Raw genomic sequence first — 23,866 nt, forward strand, 5'->3', positions numbered from 1 at the left:
CCCACCCCGCCCCTTACTGACGGCCCCACCCATCTCTCTGCTGACCATGCCTACCCCTGCTGCTCCCCTATTACAGGTTCATCCATGACTGGGTGTACAGCGGGGTGTTCAGAGACGCTTATGGCGAGTTCATGATTCAGGTGAACCACGACTACCTCAGCTTCCGAGGTAGGTGGCAGCTGGTTGCGGGGCGGGGGTCCGTGCCTGTGGGCCTGGGTTCAGGGCCACGGCCATGCCAGCCACCCTGGTGTTCGCCCCACCTTAGATAAGTCGTACTGGACACATGGCTACGTGCTCATCTCCAAAGAGGTGGAGGACTGTGTTCCCGTGTTTCTGAAGCACATTGCCCACGACGTGTACGTCTGCGGGAAGACCATTAACCTGCTGAAGCTCTGCTGCCCCCGGGTGAGGAGGGGCTCACGCATGGGGAGGGGAGGGGCTGATCTTCCCCTGGGCTGAGTCTGAGGCTGGGGCTGAATGCTGGTGGCTGCGCCTACATCCCCTTTGGCAGCATTACCTGTGTTGGTCTGACGTCCCCGTCCCCCGGATCTCGGTGATTTTCTCCCTCGAGGAGTTGAAAGAGATCGAGAAGGACTGTGCCGTCTATGTCGGACGCATGGAGAGGGTGGCCCGCCACAGCTCTGTCAGCAAGGAGGAGAAGGTGCGTGGCACCACGGGTCTTGGGGGCTTTCTTTGCCCCACCTCTGCTTCCTGGGGTCTCAGGTTGGTGGGGTGGACCATGAGGGCTGTGCAAGATGGGGGCCTCCCTTCTGGCATTTTCTGTCCTGGCGGTGGCCTGGGTGGATGCCAAGGGGGAGCTGAGACGAATATCCTGGAGCCAGATGCCAGGCAGGGGTTCTGTTCTCTCCTTCTGGGTCTGGGTGGCTCAGCCTGAAGCAAGGTTTTGGTGGTGTGGGAAACTATGCTGGGGCTTCCCCTGGGCCCACCGGCTGTGGACAGACAGTCCTGGCTGCACTCCAGGGCAGTAGGGGCTGTGGTCCTGTACTCAGATGGCCTTTGCAAGTCCCCCTTCTGCTGGGAAGGGACCGTGTGTCAGGGACGGGCCACGCCTCTCCTGTGTCCTCTGGTAGGGGCTCGGTGGTACAGTCAGTGCCATTCCGAGGAACACCGTTTCTGGCCCGGTGCCTGGTGGGCAGCAGGGATACCTGGGCAGGGGCAGGCCTATAAGGCCGAGCGGGGAAGCCCCCTCTCTGAGGCCCCTTGGTTTCCTTCCAGGGTAGGCACACAGCCTGGGGTCCTCAGCCCCAGATGTCTCTGTGAGAGCCAGTCAGCTCCCGTCCGTGGCCTGGAGCCAGCTTTGCCACTGCTGAGAGCCTGGGGGTGGGGGAGGGGTGGCGGGGGGGGTGTCCTGCCATCACCTGGTCCCTCCTCGAACCCTTGGACCATGTGTCTCCCCTGCTGGCCCTGAGTCCACAGGTGTCCTGGGCATCCTAGGTGAGGGGTCAGAGAATTAGGTTTTTTTTTTTTCTTTGAGACAGGGTCTCACTGTGTGGGCCAGGAGGCTGGAGTGCAGTGGCTTGAACATGGCTCACTGCAGCCTCCACCTCCCAGGCTCAAGAGATCCTCCTGCCTCAGCTCCCTCCAACCACCGCCCCCCAAGTAGTTGATACTACAGGTACCCACCACCACACCTGGCTAATTTTTGTATTTTTAGTAGAGGTGGAGTTTTGCTATGTTGTCCAGGCTGGTCTCAAACTCCTAAGCTCAGGTGATCTACCCACCTTGGCCTCCCAAAGTGCCAAGATTACAGGCATGAGCCACTGCACCTGGCCAGGATGCTTTGTTTACCAGTTGTCTTTCTCAGGAATTACGTATGGAAATTGCAAAACAAGAATTAATTGCTCATGCCCGGGAAGCAGCATCCAGGGTCCTGAGTGCACTGAGTGGTGAGTGGCCCCAAGTCTTCCCTTCTGCAGTTTCGGGGGGCCTTGCTGGGGCCTCCTTGTGACATTGCACCTCTTACTGTCCCAATGTAGACCGGCAGATGTCAGAACGGATGGCCTTGGACGCCCGAAAGCGTGAGCAGTTTCAGAGGCTGAAAGAACAGTTTGTGAAGGACCAGGAGGTGGGTAGGAAGGACCTGTCCCTGCGGGGTCAGGCCTGTGAGTCCTGAGTTCACAGGCCAGGCTGTGTGTTTTATAGCGACGCCAGGCGGCCAGGCAGGAGGAGCTGGATGATGACTTCAGCTACGCCCGTGAGCTCCGAGACAGGGAGAGGAGACTGAAGTCCCTGGAGGAGGAGCTGGAGAGGAAGGCGAGGTAGGGCAGCCCAGCCGGGGCTCCAGGCCTAGGGGAGCAGCGTGGCAGGGGCCCTGTAGCTCTGGCTTAATCTTACTGATGATTTTACATTTTGTTTTGAAAACCTTCAAGCAACATTAAGGTAGAAAGACCAATATGCTGAACCCAGAGTGGCTGTGGCAGTTCTGCCATATCCAGGTGTCCTTAGCCGTCCTGCGTGTTGTCTTGTGGGTGGTTTGTATGGATTAGGGTCCAGGCGAGGCCTGCATACTGTTTGGGGTCCTGTCTCTATTTTCTTTCTAAACATCCCCCCTTACTTATTTAAGTCTGTTATTGGTCTGAGACAGGGCTTTTTTTTTTTTTTTTTTGAAATGGAGTCTCGCTCTGTCACCCAGGCTGCAGTACAGTGGCACAATCTTGGCTCACTGTAACCTCTGCCTCCCAGGTTCAAGCAATTCTCCTGCCTCAGCCTCCCGAGTAGCTGGGATTACAGGTGCCCGCCACCACGTCCAGCTCATTTTTTGTATTTTTAGTAGAGACAGGGTTTCACCATGTTGGCCAGGCTGGTCTCAAACTCCTGACCTCAGGTGATCCGCCCGCCTCGGCTTCCCACAGTGCTGGGATTATAGGCGCGAACCACCGCGCACCGCCGAGACAGGGTGCTTGTCCCACACGGCATCCGAGTCTGTCTCCCTGTGCTGTCATCAGCCTGTCCCTAGGCTGAGGAGTGCTGGAGCCTTCCAGGGGCTGTTCGGGGTTTTGGAGAGAGCCTCTTGTGGGAGGGGCTGGCCGCTTCCTGCTCAGTGCCACACGATGCTCTTGTCCCAACCTTAGATCTGTTTATGGAGCCCCTGAGGGATATGTGTGGAAGGGTGTGTGTGCCTGTGTGCAAGCACATCTGCGTATGCATTTATGCATGCATACGTGTTCACGTTATGTCAGTCGAGACTGTCCTGTTAACACATGGATAAAACCAGGCCTAGACACTATGTCTCTGGCCTGTGGCAGCCAAATTAGAGCTAGCCAGTTCAGGTTTGAGCCCAGTTGCCTGCTGGTGAGAAGCTCAAAATCATGGAGCACAGTGAGGCAGGCTTTGAGTTCAGCAAATAAAGTGTTTGTGTTGGTTTTGCTTCATGTGCTTTTTTGCGTTAGTCTTCAGTTCTCAGCTTTGTACCTGTAGAAGGGGAAAAGGCCTTACGTCTTACAGGCCTGGGGCCCTCAGCCTCCTGCTCCCCCCTTGCTTCAGGCCACACAGGATCTCATTCTGGTATTCATCCAGCAGACGTTGCTGAGCCCTGGCTGGGCACCGACTCACCAGGGTCTCCCAGCCTCGCAGGTGGAAGGGCCTGCCTGGTGCTGCCCTGCAGGTGCTGTGAGGGTCCAGAGCTATCAGCTCCTGGTAGGGGGAGATTGGGGGACAAGGGCCCACTGGGGCCTCTGTTATGGGGAACCATCCTGGCCTGAGAGGCACCAGGTGGATGAGGTGGGGTGACTCTTGTGGCCGTGTCCTCTCTGGGTGTGGCTTCAGGCAGGCGCTGGTCGACCACTACAGCAAGCTCTCTGCAGAGGCAGCTCGTCGGGAGCAGAAGGCGCTGTGGAGAATCCAGAGGCACCGACTGGAGAGTGCACGGCTTCGTTTTCTCTTAGAAGATGAGAAACACACTCAGGTATCTCTGTGGCTTTAGATGGCAGCTCTTTCCCTGGGCTTTGGGGGTCTGGGAACCCCTGAGACTGCACACAGACCTGTGTGCTCTTCTAGGAGAGGGCTGGTGGCTCTCGTGTTTGCAGCAGAGCACTGTCTCTCCCTGCGTGCCACCAAATTGCACAGATACAGGTGGTGAGGAGCTCGTGGTTTTGAAGTACTTTCTGCAGGCCCAGGGTCCCAGTGGAGCCCAGCACAAGCCTTGTCTGGTTCAGTACACACGGCTGCCATGGGCGGTAGAGGCTGTGTTTGACTCCAGCTCTGCTGGTCACCCCTCTGGCTTGAATTTACAGGAGATGCTGAAAGCAATGTCTGAGGCTCACCAGCCCCAGGAGCCGCCACACGTCCTCTTGAGCGTGCACTCCCAGGTGAGCGGTGGAGTGGAACCCATGGTGCCCTAGCTCTGAGCTGGGGGTGTCGGGCCTGGTGGTTTCCCCATAGCCCTGGGTACTTCGTGTTGGTCATGGCTGCACAGCTGAACTTGGGGGACAGTTCGAGGGCTGGGGGAGCCTGAGACCAGACTGGGTCTGATGTCACTGTGTTTCAGGTCACATCTCTGGGCCCTGAGCACCAAGAGGGAGACCAAGGCTGTGATGCTGGGCCTGCGGAGCAACACTCGGCTGCCTGGGATGGCCGGAACAGGCCAGGCCTGCTGACCCCACAGTCCCTTAAGCCTGTAGCAATGGGGGCAGGTGGCACAGGGCTGCAGCAGGCGGAGGAGGCCGGACCCTTCTCTGACAGCCTCAGCATTGGAGACTTCCTACCTGTGGGCCCAGGGGCTGAGCAGTCCGTGCAGACTGGCATGGTCCCTCTCCTGGAGGCGGCGCTGCAGACCATCAACTTGGACCTGCCCCCCTCAGCTCCTGGGGAGGCACCCGCAGCAGCCAGCACTCAGCCTTCCAGGCCACAGGAGTACGACTTTAGTACTGTCCTGAGGCCAGCTGTGGCCGCTTCACCTGCACCAGGACCCCTGAAGGCTGCAGAGTGCAACTTGGGCAGCTCAGGGCCACAGCTGTGGGAGGACAGTTGTGGGAAGCTGGATGCCTGTGGCTCCACCTTGCAGGTGGCTCTGTCCCCCTCACACCCACCCAGGCGTGCCGCTCTGAAGGAGGGGAGCAGCCAGCCCACGGAGCAGCTCTTCGGGCACGAGTCAGGAGGTGGTCTTCCCACGGGGGGCTGTGCTTCTGAAATAGCTCTCACCCGGCCACAGTGGAACATCCACAGACACGTGTCTGACGCCAGCATCAGGGTTGGGGAGAACATGTCACAAGTGGCTCCCACTCGGCCACGGTGGAACATCCACGGGCATGTGTCTGACGCCAGCATCAGGGTCGGGGAGAACGTGTCGGACGTGGCTCCCACCCGGCCACGGTGGAACACCCATGGACACGTGTCCGATGCGAGCATCAGCTTGGGGGAGTCTGTGTCAGAGGCGGCTCCCACTCGGCCACGGTGGAACATCCACGGGCACGTGTCTGACACCAGCATCAGCTTGGGGGAGCCTGTGTCGGACATGGTTTCCACCCGGCCACGGTGGAACACCCGTGCACCCGCCCCTCCGTCCCACATGATGCTGGGGACTGTCTCCCCAGAAGCTGAGCCCAACACACCCAGGCCCCAACAGAGCCCCCCTGGCCACACGTCCCAGTCAGCGCTCAGCCCGGGAGCACAGAGCACTGTGCTGGACTGTGGGCCACGGCTGCCTGTAGAATTGGGGCCATCTCTCTCCTCCCCCAGCTCAGGCTGCAGGGAGGAGAGCATCAGCATCGGGGAGAACGTGTCAGACGTGGCTCCCACCCGGCCATGGTTGCCCAACACCCCGGGAGACAGTGTCTCTGAAGAACTAGGTGAGAGTAGGGTGGCTGGTGGCCAGGATTGGGACTGTGGGACCCACAGAGCCTGGGAGGTAGGCAGGCGGTGGGGTTGGTGGCATGTGAAGCTCCCCTTCAGGCCTCCTTGTCAGCCAGGCTGCTGTTTGGGGGACATGGGAGGGGCTGCTTGAGCCAGGGGCGGCTCTGCTCCATCCCCTCCACAGGCGCTTGGCCCCGACGCCCTCTTGTCCACTTGTGTCCACACAGGCCCTGGGAGGAGCGGGGACACTGAGGAGCCTCTGAACTCACAGGTTAGGTGGATGCAGCCTGGGGGGTCCCACAGCAGGTAGGGAGGCTCTGTCCCTCCAGGTTATCACGCGGGTGGGTCCCACATGCGATTTTCCTTTTTTTGGCTCGAGCTGGGAGTTGGGGCAACGTGTGGTGGGGAGGTGTTTCTGAGGCTGGTGTTTTGTTAGGAAAACACAGCTGCCCAGAGCAGCCTAGGCCCTGGTGAGGAGGCGGCAGTGGCGGCGGAGGCTCAGGGCGGTGAGCAGGCCTACCTGGCAGACCTGGCAGGGCAGTACCACTTGGAGCGGTACCCGGACAGTTACGAGTCCATGTGTGAGTGCAGCTACTGCTGGCAGGGAGCCCGGGGCTGGTTGGTTCCCAGCACTTGCTCCATCTCCTCTGGGTGGGGGTGGAGCCCTGGGCCGCCGGTTCCCAGTATGTGCTCCATCTCCTGCAGCTGAGCCGCCCATCGCTCACCTTTTGCGCCCCGTGCTTCCCCGGGCCTTCGCCTTTCCCGTGGACCCCCAGGTCCAGTCTGCCGCGGATGAGACTGCTGTGCAGCTGAGCGAGTTGCTGACGCTGCCTGTGCTCATGAAGCACTCCATCACAGCACCACTGGCCGCCCAGTGAGTGCCCCCACCCCAGCCTGCCCACCCAGCCCGTCCTGGCCCACCCTGACTCCAGCTCCCTCCTGCCAGCATCTCCTTGGTGAACAAGGCTGCCGTCGACTACTTCTTTGTGGAGCTGCACCTGGAGGCACACTACGAGGCGCTGCGGCACTTCCTGTTGATGGAGGACGGCGAGTTCGCCCAGTCCCTCAGCGACCTGCTCTTTGAGAAGGTGACTTCCGGACATGGAGTGGGGCCAGTGGTCGAGGGGAGGCCGTGGGAAAGGGGAGATTGGCTGCAGGCCCCCAGCCCCATGGGGCGCCAGCAAGTGCCAGGCATGTGCTTGGGACTCCTGGGGATACTGGTCCCTTTTCTGCCCAGCTTGGGGCCGGGCAGACACCCGGGGAGCTGCTCAACCCACTGGTGCTGAACTCTGTGCTGAGCAAGGCCCTGCAGTGCAGCCTTCATGGGGACACCCCGCACGCCTCCAACCTCTCCCTCGCCCTCAAGTACCTGCCTGAGGTGTTTGCCCCCAACGCCCCAGATGTGCTGAGCTGCCTGGAGCTCAGGTACAAGGTCAGCAGCAGCCCTGGCCACGGGGATGGGACAGGGGCTGCCCGTGGGACGTCTGCTGAGCCATGCGTCCCTGTAGGTGGACTGGCCGCTCAACGTTGTCATCACTGAGGGCTGCCTGAGCAAGTACAGTGGCGTCTTCTCCTTCCTGCTGCAGCTGAAGCTCATGATGTGGGCGCTCAAGGATATCTGCTTCCACCTCAAGCGCACAGGTGAGGCCCCACCGGAGCCCGGCGCCCCACAGCCCTGGCTTGAGGCTGCGCTCACCTCCACCCTCTGCCCTCTGCCAGCCCTGCTGAGCCACATGGCCAGCTCCGTGCAGTTCCGTCAGCTGCAGCTGTTCAAGCACGAAATGCAGCACTTCGTGAAGGTCATCCAGGGCTACATCGCCAACCAGATCCTGCACGTCACCTGGTGTGAGTTCAGGGCCAGGCTGGCCACCGTGGGCGACCTGGAGGAGATCCAGCGTGCACACGCAGAGTACCTGCACAAGGCCGTCTTCAGGTGAGGCCCGGGCAGCGGCTGTGTCCCTGTGGTCGCAGTTGAGCCCACCCAGCAGCACTGCCTCCCCGCAGGGGCCTGCTCACGGAGAAGGCGGCGCCCGTCATGAACGTCATCCACAGCATCTTCAGCCTCGTGCTCAAATTCCGCAGCCAGCTCATTTCCCAAGCCTGGGGCCCTGCTGGGGGTCCGCGGGGTGCAGAGCACCCCAACTTTGCACTCATGCAGCAGTCCTACAACACCTTCAAGTACTACTCCCACTTTCTCTTCAAAGGTGAGGCCCACCCTGGCTGGGAGGGCTGTTGGGGGGGGGGGCAGGGCGGGGCTCACACCATGGGCAGCAGCCTGAGTGGCTCACGGGTCCCTAGTGGTAACCAAGCTGGTGAACCGCGGCTACCAGCCCCACTTGGAGGACTTTCTGCTGCGTATCAACTTCAACAACTACTACCAGGACACCTGAGGCTGCTCTGCGGGGGACATGCACAATAAAGGTGTCCTCAGACCCTGTCTGCATCTCTCTCTCCTGGGCGGGGGCTGAGGGAAGGGTGGGGGAAGAACCACAGATGGGCCTGAGGGAGCTGCTGGTTTATTTAGGAGCCTGGGTCCAGCCCCCAGGGACCAGGCTGCACTGCTGAGCTGGCCTCAAACAGAGACGGGTCAGGTCCTGACTGGATGTCTCTGCCATCACGGAAAGACAGGTGTGCATGGGCTCGGGCAGGATCCCCCAGTCCAGAAGGCAGCCCGGCACTGTCTCAGCCACTCGGCAGCACACGGGGACCTCGGGAGGCTCCAGGGGTGTGGAGCGCGCCGAGGCCATTAGGAAGATCATGTCACGCACAGTTCAGCTGCCCAGAGCGGGGGCTTACTGCTGTAGGAGCGCTGCCTGCCATCCGCCCCATCGGCCTCCGTGGCCTCGGGATCTGTGGCAGCCCCCGCCTCACAGTGGTAAGGGTTCTCCAGTAGCTTCAGCACCCGCCGCACCTGGAGGATCGTGAGGGTGAGAGGGGTCCGGGGCCAGCCCCCCCTCCCAGGGACCACAGGGACAGGCCTGTGCTTGCCTCTGAGAAGTCCCCACGCTCGGCAGCCTCGATGGCGTTCTGCGCGATGTAGTTCCTCAGCACGTACTTGGGGTTGTTGGCGTGCATCACGCGCACACGCTCAGCCTGCCAAGCAGCAGCATCCCCGGCGCCTTCCAGGTCCTTGTCCAGCCGGGCTCTGGAATCACAGCCGGGCTCTGGAATCACAGTCGGGCTGGACTTTCCCAGCAGCGCCCCCCACCAGGTGACCGTGGATGCAGGGCTCACCTGTACGCCTGCAGCCAGTCGGCCCAGTGGCCCTGGTTCCTGCTCTGCAGCTCTGCCATGCTCAGCTGCTCCAGCCGAGACTGCTGCTCCACACGCTCCAGCTCCCTGGCGATGCCCACCCGGGTGCCCATGAGTGCGAACAGCTGCGGGTTTGACTGTGCCAGCATCAGCATCATGGATAGCTGCCTGTGGGGAGGCCAGGGTGTCTGGGAGGTGGCCCCTGACCGTGTCCCTGCCCTGCAGCAAGCAGCCCAGTCCCCAAGGTCCCTTCAACTCCACTAGCAGGGATGGACCCAGTGGACACACACCAGTCATGTCCATGCTCTGCTGCCCAGCTTTCTGCTGGAGGGTCTCCGCCTCCAGAGTTGAATGCTTGTGGGACGGGCACTGCTATTAGCGCTTCCCTCATTTCCAGAAGGGTCCAGGTGGGCTGGGGCCACCCTCTCTCCAGCGGAGGGGGTTTCACGCTCAGCAGGGCCTGCTGGCTGGCACTCCCAGCCAACCCCACTAGTCTTGTTTTTTAAGTTAAAAGCAACAACACTTTCCACGTCTCAGCCTACATGGGCGGGACTCCACACGGGGCAGCCCTTCCCTTTGGAAGATGGTGTGGGAAAGCTTGACCTCCGGGAGCCCATCCTCCCTGGAAACCCAGAGGCTTTCCCTGAGGCCCAACCACAGCAGAGACCACGATCTCCCCCGACACCTGTGTCAGCCTCACCGCCCTCTCCTCTGTGACCAACGGGCCCCAGCACCACAGAGACACCCTGACTGCGCCTGTTCCTGGGAGCGGAGCAGCCACCTGGGCACCAGCCAGCCCTGCCTCCAGCTTCTCCTCCGGCTTGTTTCTGATTGTGCCTCCCTTTCTGGAAACAAATCCAAGGAAGTAGGAACTGAGTACCCACCGGGGATCCATCTGGGGCCGGAAGGCCAGCCTCAGCTCCTCCAGGGAGGCACACTGCTCCATCAGCCTGGCCAGGAACTCCGCCAGGCCTGGCGACTCCAGCTCCACTGGGAAGGAGCTCAGCAAGAAGAAGGTGTTTGTGAAGTCAGCACCTGGAACACAGGCTGCTCAGGGAGCTGGAAGCAGAAGGCCCAGGGTCCATGTCCTGGTGCCGTACAGACCCCCCCCAACCCTCCCCCCCCGCCAGCACACGTGCTGCATGGACCCAGATGCTCCACCCCCACCCCCACCCCAGCATGGACCCACACGATCCCCAACCCACACCCTCCACCTGGCACAGGTGCCATACAGACCCACACACTACCCCAGAGACCCACACCCTCACCCTCACCCCAGCACAATGCCACACGGACCCACACCCAGCAAGGATGCCACAGAGACCCACATGGACCCAAAAGCTGCCCCCAGCACAGGTGCCACATGAGCCCTGCTCAGCACTGGTCCGGGGACTCCTGAGCCCTCCACACCCCACTCCTCCACCCATCCACCGCCCAGGCGGCTGCCACTTGCTCTGGCCCTGCAAGTCACCTGTGAAGTGGGCTAACACCGAGAAGGCACAGAGGCTGCTGCCCAGCCCTCACATCCTCAGTCATGACTGCCTGCTTTAGGAGCTAGCGGGTGTTGAGGAGAAGCTGTCACCAGCCTGCAAAAGGCCCAACTTGTGACAGACACTGCAGTGCTCCCTGACTCCGGAAAACTACTGTCTCAAAACCACAGCGACCCTAAGACGACGTCTAAAAATGAGAAGGAGCCAAAGCAACACACGACAGAAAAGTCAACTACACACAAAGGCAGCAACAGAACGTGACGGACCAAAAGCATGGCAGAGGTAGTTTCTTATCAGTAATTTGAAAGCAAATGGATTGATCTCTCCAATGAAAGGCAGCTTGGCAAAGTGGGTGAAAAGACAATTTCCATGCTGTCACCACACGATCTGCAAGATGTTCAAAGACACGAACAGGCTGGAAGTGAAAGGATGAAGAAACCCAGGCAAAGAGTAACCTAAAGAGAGCTGAGGTGACTATTATCCTCACATCAGGTAAGTTTTCTATTTTTTGAGACGGAGTCTCACTCTGTTGCCCGGGCTGGAGTGCAGTGGTGCAATCTCGGCTCACTGCAACCTCCGCCTCCTGGGTTCCAGCAATTCTCCTGCCTCAGCCTCCCGAGTAGCTGGGATTACAGGCGTGCGCCACCACGCCCGGCTTGCTTGCTTGCTTATTTATTTATTGGGAGATGGAGTCTTGCTCTGTCACCCAGGCTGAAGTACAGTGGTGCAATCTTGGCTCGCTACGACCTCTCACCTCCTGGGTTCCAGCAATTCTGCCTCAGCCTCCTGAGGAGCTGAGATTACAGGCACCTGCCACCAGGCCCGGCTAATTTTTGTTTTTGTATTTTTGAGATGGGGTCTCGCTCTTGTCGCCTGGGCTGGAGTGCAGTGGCGCGATCTCAGCTCACTGCAACCTCTGCCTCTCGCGTTCAAGTGATTCTCCTGCCTCAGCCTCCTGAGTAGCTGGGATTACAGGCGCCCACCACCATGCCTGGCTAATCTTTGTATTTTTAGTAGAGATGAGTTTCACTATGTTGGCCAAGCTGGTCTCAAACTCTTGTCCTCTGGTGATCCGCCCGCCTTGGCCTCCCAAAGTGTTGGAATTACAGACATGATCCACCACGCCTGGCCAGAGAAGATTTTAAATAAAAAATTGTCAGAAGGGCCGGGAAAGGTAGCTCACCCCTGTAATCCTGAGGCGGGAGGAGATAACTGGAGCACGGGAGGTGGGAGGTGGAAGCTGCCGTGAGCTGTGACTGTGCCACTGCACTCCAGCCTCGGCAACAAAGTGAGAGACACCCACCCTCAACAAAAAAAAAATAGTTACAAGAAACAGCATTATATACAGTTAAGAGTCAGTTCATCAATAAAACGTAAAAATTATAAACATGCACCTACATGCACCCAATAAGAAAGCCCCAAAATGTACGAACGGTGGCAGAATGGAAGGGACAGGGAACAAACAGTTCTATCTATAGTAAGAGTTGGAGACTTAAACACACCACTTAATAATGGACAGACTATCTAGCGCCGGGCGCGGTGGCTCATGCGTGTAATCCCAGCACTTTGGGAGGCTGAGGCGGGCGGATCACGAGGTCAGGAGATCAAGACCATCCTGGCCAACACAGAGAAACCCCGGCTCGACTAAAACTACAAAAAATTAGCCGGGCATGGTGGCGGGCACCTGTAGTACCAGCTACTCGGGAGGCTGCAGCAGGAGAATGGCGTGAACCCGGGAGGCAGAGCTTGCAGTGAGCCAAGATCGCGCCACTGCACTCCAGCCTGGCCTGGGCAAAAAAAAAAAAGCGTCTAGACAGAAGATCAATGAGAAATGGAAGACCTGAACAACAGCCTAAACCAATAAAACCAAACAGGCATATACAAAGAACACTCCACCCAGCAGAACAGAACATACCGTCTTCTCCAGGGCACACGGGACGTTCTCCAAGATAAGCCACAAAACAAGTTGTAATAAACCTAAAAAGGCTGACATCTCTAGCCACAATGGAATGAAGCTAGAAATCATTTAAAAACACAACACACTGGCCGGGCGTGGTGGCTCATCCCTGGAATCCCAGCACTTTGGGAGACTGAGGCAGGCAGATCACTTGTGGTCAGGCGTTGGAGACCAGCCTGGCCAACATGGTAAAGCCCCGTCTCTACTAACAATACAAAAATTAGCCAGGTGTGGTGGAGCATGCCAGTAGTCCCAGCTACTTGGGAGGCTGAAGGCAGAGAATCACTTGAGCCTGGGAGGCAGAGGTTGCAGTGAGCCAAGATCGTGCCACTGCACTCCAGCTTGGGCGACAGAGTGAGACTCTGTCTAAAAACCAAAAAAAACACAAAACACAACATACCAAAATTGATGGACACAGCAAAAGCAGTGACCAGAAGGACATGCACAGCTGTAAATGGCTACACTGAAGATCTGCAATGAGTTACCTCACCTCACGCCTGAGGAACTGGAGAAAGAATAGCCAAGATAAGAGGGAGGTAATAGACTGAAAAACAGAGGAGACACACACTGCAGAACTCCACTTACACGAAGGGTTTAGAGCAGTCAGGTTCACAGACTCAGAGCAGAGTGGTTGCTACCAGGGGCTGTAGGGAGGGGAGCGGGGAGCTGGTGATCGGCTTGCACAGGGTTTGGGTTGCGGATGTGAACAAGCTGCAGGGCTCAGCTGTACAGCACTGCTCCTGCGTCCGCTATGATGCTCTGTGCACCTCCTGTGCACTCCACGATTTAAGAGGATAGATCCATGTGGTGTTCCTACCACAATAAAATTGTTTTTAAAAAACTCTTATGAACAATTGTATGCCAAAATGACCTACAAGACATGGACAAACTACATGACACAGAAAATTTCTAGAAACACAAATTACCAAAACTGACTCAAGAAGAAAGGAAAATCTAAACTGATTTAAGACAAGCAAGGAGACTGATCAGTAATCCAAATTTTTCCAACAAAGAAAAGGCCAGGACCAGATGGCTTCACTGGTGAATTGTACCAAATACTCTTAAGAACAAATGGCAAAAAATCCTTCGCAAACTTTGAAGAAAAAAATGGAAGATGGGGGACTACCTCCTAACTCACTCTGAGGCCAGCACCACCTTGACATCAAAGCCATACACTAAAGAAAAAACAAGGCAAAACTATAAGCCAGTATCCCTTACGCATACGGATGCAAAAATCCTCAAAATACTCACAAAATTCAGTGTATTAAAATAATTATACAGCATATGGCTGGGCGCGGTGGCTCACGCCTATAATCCCAGTACTTTGGGAGGCTGAGGGAGGCAGATCACCTGAGGTCGGGAGTTCGAGACCAGCCTGACCAACATGGCAAAACCCCATCTCTACTAAAAATACAACATTAGCCGGGTGTGGTGGCAGGTGCCTGTAATCCCAGCTACTTGAGAGACTGCGTGCGGCAGGAGAATCACTTGAACCCAGGAGGTAGAGGCTGCAGTGAGCCAAGATCATGCCATTGCACTCCAGCCTGGGCAACGAGAGTCAAAGTCTGTCTCAAAAAATATTAAAAAACAATAATTATATAGCATATTAAAAGGACCAAGTAAAATTTATCCCCAGAATGCAAGGAGGTATGAATGAAATAATAAAATCACATGACCATCTTCATTGCAGGAAAAAGCAGCTGATAAAATGCAATAGCCTTTCATGGCAAAGGCTCTCTGAAAGAAAACTTCAGCATGGTAAAAGCTGTATGTTAAAAAGTCCACAGCTAACATTACACTCAATGGGTGAAACACTGAACACTTTTTCCCGAAGGTTAGGAACACGAAAAGGATGCCCATCTCGGCTACTTCTCTTCAACATCCACATCCTGGCTAGGGCACCCCAGTGAGTCATCCATATAACCCAGCAGTCCTACCAACTGTACACCACAGCACTGCGAGCAGGGATCAGAGAGCTTTGCACTCACTTTCACGGCAGCACTGCACACAACACACAAGATACCGTACACAACAGCCAGAAGAGGAACATGTACGCCAGTAGGTCATGGATAAGCAAACTGTGGCCTGTCCACGCAACAGGATGCTTCTCAGACTTCAAATAGAATAAAATCCTGACACGAACCTGGGTGAACATTGAGGACCTTCTGCTAAGTGAAATAAGCAGTCACCAAGGAACAAACACCATATGATTCCACTCGCAGGAGGCCCCTAGATTCACCAAATTCATAAAGACAGAGAGTAGAATGGGGGTGCCAGGGGCTGGGGCGGGCCCAAGGAGTGACTGTGCACTTGGAAACTGGAAGCTGGAAGGTAAACCATCTCTAACCACAACAGTACAGGAAGCGCCTCGCTGTGGGCATGGCTGGGTCACTCACCAGTCAGGTGCATGGTCTCCAGGAGCTTGGACACCAGCGCCCTGTCTTCCTCCAGCTCCACCTGCACAAGGCCCAGCTTCCTGCGCATCTTCTGCATGTAGTGCCTTTGGAACTCGACATCAAACTCCTCGGCCAGGATGGCCTCGCCCAGCTCCAGGGGCAGCTCTGGCTGCAGGGCCTCAGCCAGCTTCTGCAGGTTCCACTTGCACACCTCGGGCTGCTTGCTGTATGCGTAGCGGCCGGTGTTGTCGGAGGCATTGCACACGTGGTCAGGGTCATACCTGCCACACAGGGCAAGAGAGCCACGCCCTGCCTGAGGGGAAGTTCCCAGGAGATGGTGCAGGCACCCTGGAGGGGAGGCCCAGAGGAAGTTCCCACGTGGCCATGGCTCTCTGGCCCTGTCCCACAGGGGTCCTGTCTCAACAGCTTCCGCCCAAGGCCTCCGGGATTGCCCTGGACTCTCTACTTCCTACATCAGCCCCCAGCCCCGTCGGCTCCCCCTCCGGCATCATGGGCCAGTGCCTGGGGGCAGCAGGCTTCATGCAGCTCGCGCCCCCCAGCCACTTACCTGTCCAGGAAGCCGAAGGGCCCATAGTCGATGGTGAGCCCCAGGATGCTCATGTTGTCAGTGTTGAGCACGCCGTGGCAGAAGCCCACGCACTGCCACTCAGCCACCATCCACGCCGTGCGCCGTGTCACCTGGGGGCGGGACAGCGTGTTTGCTCCCTCCTCCGGGTCCTGCCCAGACCCCCCCATTTGTGCCCATCCTTCCCCTCCCGGAAACCAGCTGTGCTTCACTGAGTGGCTCTCACTCTGGTACTTCTGGGCAATCTGTCCTGATGTCCTGTCACCGCCTCCACCACAGCGTGGCAATGCAGTGTGTTTCAAGGGTTCTCAAGCCCACTCACAGCATCCACTCTTTTATATGCTCACAAAATTCGGCTTTTACCCAAACTAGAAAAATCAGGGAACCCCAGACTCAGGCCCAGCAGAGACCCCAAAGAAACAGGGAAGGGTCAGCTCACTGAGGGGCCACACCTGCCCCAGGGCCAGGCCACTGTCCATCCTGGTGCCACCACCACCCTGCCGGCCTGGCCCCTCCAACCAGACAGCAGTCCCCACTCAGCCCAGCGCCGGCAACCTTGAGAATAGGGGCCAACCAACGAGGGCCAGGAGCCCCCAAGATGCAGGGTGCACTGAAGGCCCCACTGGCCCTGCTCAACACAGGCCTGACACTGCCTCGCTCCTGCCAGGCCACCATCCCTCCTGGGAGGCAGTCAGTGCTGTCCTCCCTGTGTCCTGGCAGAAGACTGAGGCTCAGAGGGGCAGAGTGACCTGCCCTGACCACCCATGCTGTCTATGCCGGAGTACCAAGCTGCCCCCAGTGGCTCCTCCCGGCCTTCTGCAGCCCCGTCATCCCCGACACGGAGCACGGCTGGGGTGGACTGAAGGGACGCAGCTGGGGCAGGACACAGCCCCAGGAGCACCTGCCTCGCGCCCACTTCTGCTGACAGCAGCTCAACAACCTCCAGCCACATGGCAAAGCGGGTCCCCACACGGCCCTGGCTGCAGCTGCTCCAGGGATAGCCTGAGACTTCTCAAAGAAGATGCTGTGCCCAGTCCCCCGAACCCCGACTTGGTCTGACCCCACTGATGCTGCAGGCCCCCAGCCCAGCCAGGGTGAGGCGCCAGGTTCCCCCACCGTGCACTGAATGCCCTGTGACAAGGACGATGCCATCAGACCGTGGGGCAGGGACCCAGACCCAAGGCAGGCACTCAGCATCTCCCCAGTCAGGACCCGACTTGATGCCCTGGGCATCAAGACGTGTCGACCCACATGGGAGGTGCCCAGCACCCATGGTGCTTCCACCCCGCACCCCCGCCCTGAGCTGGCCCTGCAGGAATACCAGCAGGAGAGCACGCCCGGGGCCCCCAACGCCACTGAGCCCAGGGGAGTTTCAGGTTTGTCCCAGGGCACACGTGATGGGGTTTGCGGACAGGACGGGGAGCTCAGAGAAGGGCTGGGAGGCTGGGTAAAAGCCTTTGTCCCCCGGCCACAATGAGGGTGTCCTCAGCTGTGCTGAAGACACCCAGCACCCACCCACAGGGAGGGGCGGCCTGCAGCCCACTGACCTCCCGGAAGAAGGCAGCGTTTCTCTGCACGCGGTCACTGGCGTGAGCAGCCTGGATCTCAGGGTAAAAGGAGCTGATGACATAGTCAAGCAGCTGCACGCGAATGTCGTTCCTCCCCACGCTGGGGCCTGCACGCCCTGTGTGCTCATCTGCAGACTTAAAAATCTCAAAGGATCCAAACCTGGAGGGAAGACCCGAGTTGTCAACAGGTCAAACCTGACCCCGACCCCTTGTGAAAATAAGAAAAAGAAAAAGACGTTGTTGTGGCTATTTTTTTTTTTTTTTTGAGACGGAGTCTTGCTCTTGTTGCCCAGGCTGGAGTGCAATGGCGCGATCTCAGCTCACCGCAACCTCCAACTCCTGGGTTCAAGTGATTCTCCTGCCTCAGCCTCCTGAGTAGCTGGGATTATAGGCACATGCCACCACACCTGGCTAATTTTTGTATTTTTAGTAGAGACGGGGTTTCACCATGTTGGTCAGGCTGGTCTCAAACTCCTGACCTCGTGATCCACCCGCCTCGGCCTCCCAAAGTGCTGGGATTACAGGCGTGAACCACCGCACCCGGCCTGCTGTGGTTACTAAATCTTACTTGATTAAAACAAAAGCAAACCACCAAACAGAATGCACCCTGGCTCTATCTGACACCAACACAGACATATTCCACTTTTGGTCAACATCCAGCCATGACCAGGCCCTGTCTGCAGTCTGGGGCACGTGCGGGGGAGGCCCACGGGGTTAGAAATCACCAACACTCCTGCACCCCCTGCAGCCCCACCCCACGAGGAGGGTTTTCTGCAGGTCTTACACGTGAGGGGCGTGGCCTGCTGCCGCATCCTCGGGCAGGGGTGCGAGGAGAGTCAGCGGCTGCGGACACGTCTGTGAGCACCAGCAACAGCCGGCCCCCAGGGTGACTGTCCCCCAGCCGACATCAGGCAAGGTCTGGACACATTTTCATGGTCACAACTGGGGTTACTACTGGCAACCAGCAGGCCCAGGGCAGTCCATCCATGCCGCACAGGATGGACTTCACGATGATGCCAGCACTGCCACTGGGCGGGGCCTCAGAGGAAGTTGCTGCCCCAGATCCTTCCGTCCCCACCACCGCAGGACAGAAAAGGCCAGAGGCCCACAGGCAGCCTCAGGGGTGGGCGGCTGGTGTCCCGGGCAGGATGGGGCCGCGAGACCAACAGACAACTCTACGCTCAGGTGTTCAGGAGGAAGTGCTAGTCACCAGGTGACAAGGTGACATCAAAAACTGATGGCTGGGGGCTGGGTGCAGTGGCTCAGGCCTGTAATTCCAGCACTTTGGGAGGCCAAGGTGGGTGAATCACCAGAGGTCAGGAGTTCGAGACCAGCCTGGCCAACAAGGAGAAACCCTGTCTCTACTAAAAATACAAAAATTAGCTGGATGTGGTGGCGGGCGCCTGTGGTCCCAGCTACTTGGGAAGCTGAGGCAGGAGAATCGCTTGAACCTGGGAGGTGGAGCTTGCAGTGAGCCGAGATCACCCCACTGCACTCCAGCCTGGGCAACAGAGCGAGACTCCATCTCAAAAAAAAAAAAAAAAGAAAAGAAAACTGGTAACTGATGGCTCACATCAGACAGGAGCCAGCCCAGGACTCCAGACCAACGAGCAACTGACCATCAGATCAGAAAGCACGAGCAGGAGAGCAGGACATCGGGCACAGCACGCTTGTGGCTCCTGCTTCTTCAATGGCCATTTCCTCAGTCAAGTCTAAGTAGTTCCTTGTCATAAGCTCCAGTAAACAGTTCTGGACACTGTCCCCAGCCTCAGGCTCAGGGAGCCCTTCCTCCCCAGAAGCACCAGGCAGGGACCCTTCTCTGGTGCCCGTGGCCCTGGACCCCCTGCTGGTGCTTTGAGACATGCCAGCTCCCGCAGGCCCATCTCTGGCCGCGACGAGGGCCTGGACGGGCGCGAGGGAGGCCTTAGCACAAGTGTCACAACCAAGCACCAAATGCCTTTGCACTCAGATCCCTCCCAGTGGGCGTTACGCAGCTACTGTGCGAACAGGCAGCTTCCGAGGCTGCCAGGGACAGGCTAGACTTTCAGAAGAGGCCAAGGCGGTCATCTGAGTGTGTGTGTTTCTACCAGAATCCTAGCAGCACAGGCCCAGATCTCCTAGGACTCTCTAAGCAAGCGTGTGTAGACAGGCCTAAAGGACCCCGGCATTACCTTATGAAAGTGGAAGCTATACGCAACACAACCGTGCATGGTTCATATTTGGGATTACCATCATAGAACACGTCGCGTATCACCGTGGACTCGGACGTGACACAGGCACCGGCCCGTGTGGTGGGGACCCCCAGGTGGAACATGGCTTCGCTGCACAGGAACTCCCGGATGCTTGACCGCAGGACCTTGCGACCATCGGCCTGTCTGAAACCAAACACAGAGTTCACTACGTGGGCCGGGGAAGAATCACCGAACACCAAGATTCCAGGCAGCACACGGAAAGGAGGGAACGCATGTAACGTGAGCAGCTCACGCGTCCCTGAAAACCGCGCATCCCAGGTGACGTCAGGTGCCTCGTGAGCCTCCAACACCGCCCAGTTCCAGCAATGGCACAGCCTCTGGTAAAAATGGGCCTGAACACATGCAGGAGTCTGTCTTCCTGCCCAGGACGAGGATTCTGCAGCAGAAGCCAAGACTGTGTGACTGCGCAGCGGGGGCAAAGGGCCTGGGGCAGCCCTGCCCCATGGGACACAACAGCCTTTGTCTGCACCAGGACGGGTGCCCAGGTATAGGCCAGCCAAGGAATGAGCTCCTCTGTGCCTGCCAGAGCCTTCATACCCACAGTGGGAGGAGGCAGGGCAGAGAAGCCAGCTGCCCGCCCCGAAAAACCCACCCCTTGAGGCTCCAACAGCACTGGCCTCAGGGCACTCAGCCACTTCTGACCCCCAGGTCTCGCATTGCCTTCCCCACACGTCTTCAGGGCCCTGGCCTCCACCTCACGTCCTGCAGAACTGCTGAGGCCAGGACCTCGGACACACCTGGGGAAGGGGATGTGAGAGCTGAGGGCCAGATGGCTACCCTCTTTTTCTTCAATTATTTTCACTGTGGTAAAATACACACAAAATAAATTTACCATCTTAAACCACTTTTTATTTTTTGTTTTTTAAAGACAGGGTCTCACTCTTGTCACTTGGCCTGGAGTGCAGTGGCACAAACCTGGCTCACTGCAGCACCACCCTCTCGCCTCAGCCTGCCAAGTAGATGGGACTACAGGCACTGCCGCCAGGCTCGGCTAATTCTTATCTTACTTTTTGTAAAGATGAGGTTTCATTATGTTGCCCACGCTAGTCTTGAACTCCTGGGCTCAAGCGATCCTCTCACCTTGGCCTCTCAAAAGTATGAGGATTACCGGCATGAGCCACTGCGCCCGGCCCACCTTAGCCGTTTTTAAGTGTACAGATCACTGCTATTAAATACATCCATAATGTTGTACAACCATCACCCCCATCCATGTCCAGAAATCTGTCTTGTGAAATTGAAACTTTGTCCCTATTAAACACTAGCTCCCGATTCCTCTACTCCCTCCAGCCCCTGGCACCTCCAGCCCTAGCACCTCCAGCCCCTGGCACCTACCATTCTTCTTTGTCTCTTATGAATGTGGCTCTCTAGGTACCTCAGGTAAGTGGAATCGCACAGGATTTGTCTTTCTGTGACCAGTTTATTTCACTCTGCAGCATGTCCTCAAGGTTCATCCGTGTTGTAGCATGTCAGCATCTTCTTTCTTTCTTTTTTTTTTTTTTTTTTGAGACGGAGTCTCGCTCTGTTGCCCAGGCTGGAGTGCAGTGGCCAGATCTCAGCTCACTGCAAGCTCCGCCTCCCAGGCTTACGCCATTCTCCTGCCTCAGCCTCCCGAGTAGCTGGAACTACAGGCGCCCGCCACCTCGCCCGGCTAGTTTTTTGTATTTTTAGTAGAGACGGGGTTTCACCGTGTTAGCCAGGATGGTCTCGATCTCCTGACCTTGTGATCCGCCCGTCTCGGCCTCCCAAAGTGCTGGGATTACAGGCTTGAGCCACCGCGCCCGGCCAGCATCTTCTTTCTTAAGGATGAATAATATTCCATTCATCTGCTGAAAGACACTTGTTCAGCCTTTTGGCTATGAATATCGGTATACAAATGTCTCCCTGAGAGCCTGCTCTTGAAGCAGGACTGCTGGATCACATGGTGATTCTATTTTTAGTTATTTGAGGAACTTCTACACTGTTTTTCACAGCACCATATCATTTCACATTCCCACAGCAGTGCAGAAGGGTTCCAGTTTCTCCACAGCCTCAACACTTCTTAACTTACATTTTTTTTTTGGTGACAGGGTCTTGCTCTGTCACCCAGGGACAGTGGTGCGATCTCGGCTCACTGCAACCTCCGCCTCCTGGGTTCAAGTGATTCTCCTGTCTCAGCCTCCCAGTTCATTTTTGAATTGGTTTTTTTTTTCCCGTTGTTGAGTTTTGAGAGTTCTCTGTATATTCTGGATATTACTCACTTACCAGATACATGAATTGCAAATATTTCCTCCCATTCTGTGGGCTGCATTTTTACTGTTAATACTGTATTTTTATGCATAATTTTTAAAGTGTTCGTGAAGTCCTGTTTGCCTATTTCTTTAGGTGCCTGTGCCTTTTGTGTCACAGCCGAGAAATCACTGCCAAATCCAATGTCATGAAGCATTTTCCCTATTTTCTCTAAGACTTTTGGCTCTTACGTTTAGGTCTTTGGTCCACTCTTCAGTTAACTTTGTTCATGGTGTAGGTAAGGACCCAGCTTCATTCTTTTGCATGAGGATCCAGTTTTCCCAGCACCATTTGTTGAAAAGTCTTTCTCCATCGAATGGTCTCAGCACACTTGTTGACAATTTGCTGACCATATATGTGAAGGTTTATTTCTAGGCTCTTTATTCCATCCTACTGGTCTATATCTATCCTTATGCCAATGCCATACTGTTTTGCTGACTGCGGCTTTGTAGTAAGTTTTGAAATCAGGAAGCATGAGTCCTCCAACTTTCTTCAAGATTGTTCTGTCCATTCAGGGTCCCTTGAGATTCCATATGAATTGTATTACTTTTTGAGACAGGGTCTCACTCTGTCATCCAGGCTGGAGTGCAATGGGACAATCACAGCTCACTGCAGCCTTGAATCCTGGGCTCAAGTGATTCTTCCACCTCAGCCTCCTGAGTAACTGCAATGAGAAGCACACTCCACCATGCCCAGCTAATAAAAAAAAACATTTTTTTGAAGAGACAGGGTCTTGCTGTTTCCCCAGGCTGGTCTCCAACTCCTGGCCTCAAGCAATCCTCCTGCCTTGGCTTCCCAAAGTGCTGGGATTACAGGAGTGAGCCACTGCACCTGACCCCATGTGAATTTTAGAATGGGTTTTTCTATTTTTGCAAAAACTGTCATTGGTATTTTGATAGGGACTGTACTGAATCTCTTCAAAGAGTACTGTTGTCTTTCTAATATAAAGTTATCCAACCCATGAACGAGGGATGTTTCCATTTATTTATATTTCCTTTACTTTCTTTCAGGAATGTTTTTCAGTTTTCACTGTTCAAGTCTCTTCCTTCTCACAGCCACTTCAGATGTCAGCCTCAATCTCAGAGAACTGGTGAGGCCAGGGACCCCAGGACACTTGTGGGGATGACAGGCAGGGCCTGAGTAAAGGTCAGAGGACTCCTTAATTTTTAGGAGAAAATATATTCTAGCATACCTCAGGTCTGAAAGCACTGCGTTAATACTCAAGTCTTCAAATATAAAAAGTGTCTTCCAGCGACAGATTACTCTCATAAAAAATTTGTCTTTATAACTTAAAATATCACCAAAACGAAAGTTTAAGATGTTCGCCAAAAAGAAAAAGAAAAAAGTAAAAAAAAAAAAAATGCTCACAGGATAAGCAGGCCCCAGGCTGAGCATCTCCACCACGTTCCAAGGGTCAGAAACGCTCCCGTGGGCGGCTGGTACGTCAACTCTAAGCAGGTCGCTGGGGGTGCGGAGGGAGGGCCAGGCTGCCCCTCAGACACAGAACAGAACGGATTTGGAGACGGGGGAGTGAGGAAGACCCCAGTCTGAGGAGCTTGCTTAGCAGACGGAGCCCCAGGGAAAGGATGCTGAGGGACTGAGGGGCATTTCAGGCGCTGGAGGGGGAGGTGATGAGAGCACAGGGAGGGGCCGGATGAGACGCGGCTTTAGCATTTCTCTGAACATAAAATGTACACTTGTGTGTATTGTTTTCCTAGTCATTCCACAAAAGCAGTAAACAATATGGAATAAGTACATTGTTTAGTGGAGAAGAGCAGAACAGACCGAAGTGCTATCTGTACACAAGAGGTAGGTGGCGCGTGCACGGCTCCCCGGCGGGCCTGGCGGCATCTGGACCCAGATACTGCCTTAGACGACCTATGTGCCCCCCTCCCCCGAAATCTAAACGATGGCCACCTTACTTCGGGGTTAAAAAGGGCCACCCGCAGGGAAGTCAGGGCCAGACCTCCGTGAAGTGAGTCGCAGAGCGAGGCTGCTGGACGAAGCGGCCCGCCCCACGGGCGATCGGAGGAAGGCTGGGGACCTGCGGGGTCAGGGTTAGGGTTCACCTAACCTCTTACCCCGGCTCCCGCCCCTGGACTTGGAGCCCCAGCGAACGTCGGTAAACATGAGCGGCGTCACTGGTGGAGCTGACTCCAAGGTCCTCAGCGGGTTGACAAGCACAGGCAGCGGGCGGCTGCCAGCACCGCGCTCCCGCGGGTGGAGAGGAGGCCCCACTTGGCAGTGGCCTCGGCACGCCCCCAACACCGCGCTGGGTGGAGGGCAGGG

The 23,866-nt window shown here is 56.6% G+C and overlaps 2 protein-coding genes across 2 annotated transcripts in view; one reads left to right on the forward strand and one right to left on the reverse strand.

The window, feature by feature from the left end:
* The window catches only part of TUBGCP6 (tubulin, gamma complex associated protein 6), a 31,933-nt gene extending 23,685 nt beyond the window's left edge, over positions 1-8,248 (forward strand). The window contains exons 8-25 of the mRNA XM_011942240.1: positions 77-168; positions 266-405; positions 512-661; positions 1,826-1,907; positions 1,998-2,086; positions 2,164-2,279; positions 3,787-3,925; positions 4,254-4,328; positions 4,508-5,807; positions 6,039-6,082; positions 6,248-6,392; positions 6,517-6,685; positions 6,758-6,899; positions 7,049-7,243; positions 7,320-7,452; positions 7,531-7,744; positions 7,816-8,015; positions 8,110-8,248. Of these exons, the coding sequence (XP_011797630.1) occupies positions 77-168; positions 266-405; positions 512-661; positions 1,826-1,907; positions 1,998-2,086; positions 2,164-2,279; positions 3,787-3,925; positions 4,254-4,328; positions 4,508-5,807; positions 6,039-6,082; positions 6,248-6,392; positions 6,517-6,685; positions 6,758-6,899; positions 7,049-7,243; positions 7,320-7,452; positions 7,531-7,744; positions 7,816-8,015; positions 8,110-8,201 (3,517 nt within the window). The 3' untranslated portion in view covers positions 8,202-8,248. The remainder of the gene's footprint in view (positions 1-76; positions 169-265; positions 406-511; positions 662-1,825; positions 1,908-1,997; positions 2,087-2,163; positions 2,280-3,786; positions 3,926-4,253; positions 4,329-4,507; positions 5,808-6,038; positions 6,083-6,247; positions 6,393-6,516; positions 6,686-6,757; positions 6,900-7,048; positions 7,244-7,319; positions 7,453-7,530; positions 7,745-7,815; positions 8,016-8,109) is intronic.
* A 64-nt stretch (positions 8,249-8,312) lies between these two features.
* LOC105512013 (selenoprotein O) lies at positions 8,313-23,428 on the reverse strand. The gene is made up of 10 exons (XM_011942268.1): positions 23,380-23,428; positions 20,007-20,049; positions 19,232-19,435; positions 17,040-17,220; positions 15,475-15,605; positions 14,907-15,187; positions 9,948-10,098; positions 9,046-9,231; positions 8,800-8,956; positions 8,313-8,722 (listed from the first exon to the last, which is right to left on the reverse strand). The coding sequence occupies exons 1-10, from the start codon at positions 23,426-23,428 to the stop codon at positions 8,567-8,569; spliced, it is 1,539 nt and encodes a 512-aa protein (XP_011797658.1). The 3' UTR covers positions 8,313-8,566.
* Positions 23,429-23,866: the final 438 nt, after the last annotated feature.

Source organism: Colobus angolensis, unplaced genomic scaffold (assembly GCF_000951035.1).
Source record: "Colobus angolensis palliatus isolate OR3802 unplaced genomic scaffold, Cang.pa_1.0 Scaffold208, whole genome shotgun sequence".
Classification (NCBI taxonomy): domain Eukaryota; kingdom Metazoa; phylum Chordata; class Mammalia; order Primates; family Cercopithecidae; genus Colobus; species Colobus angolensis.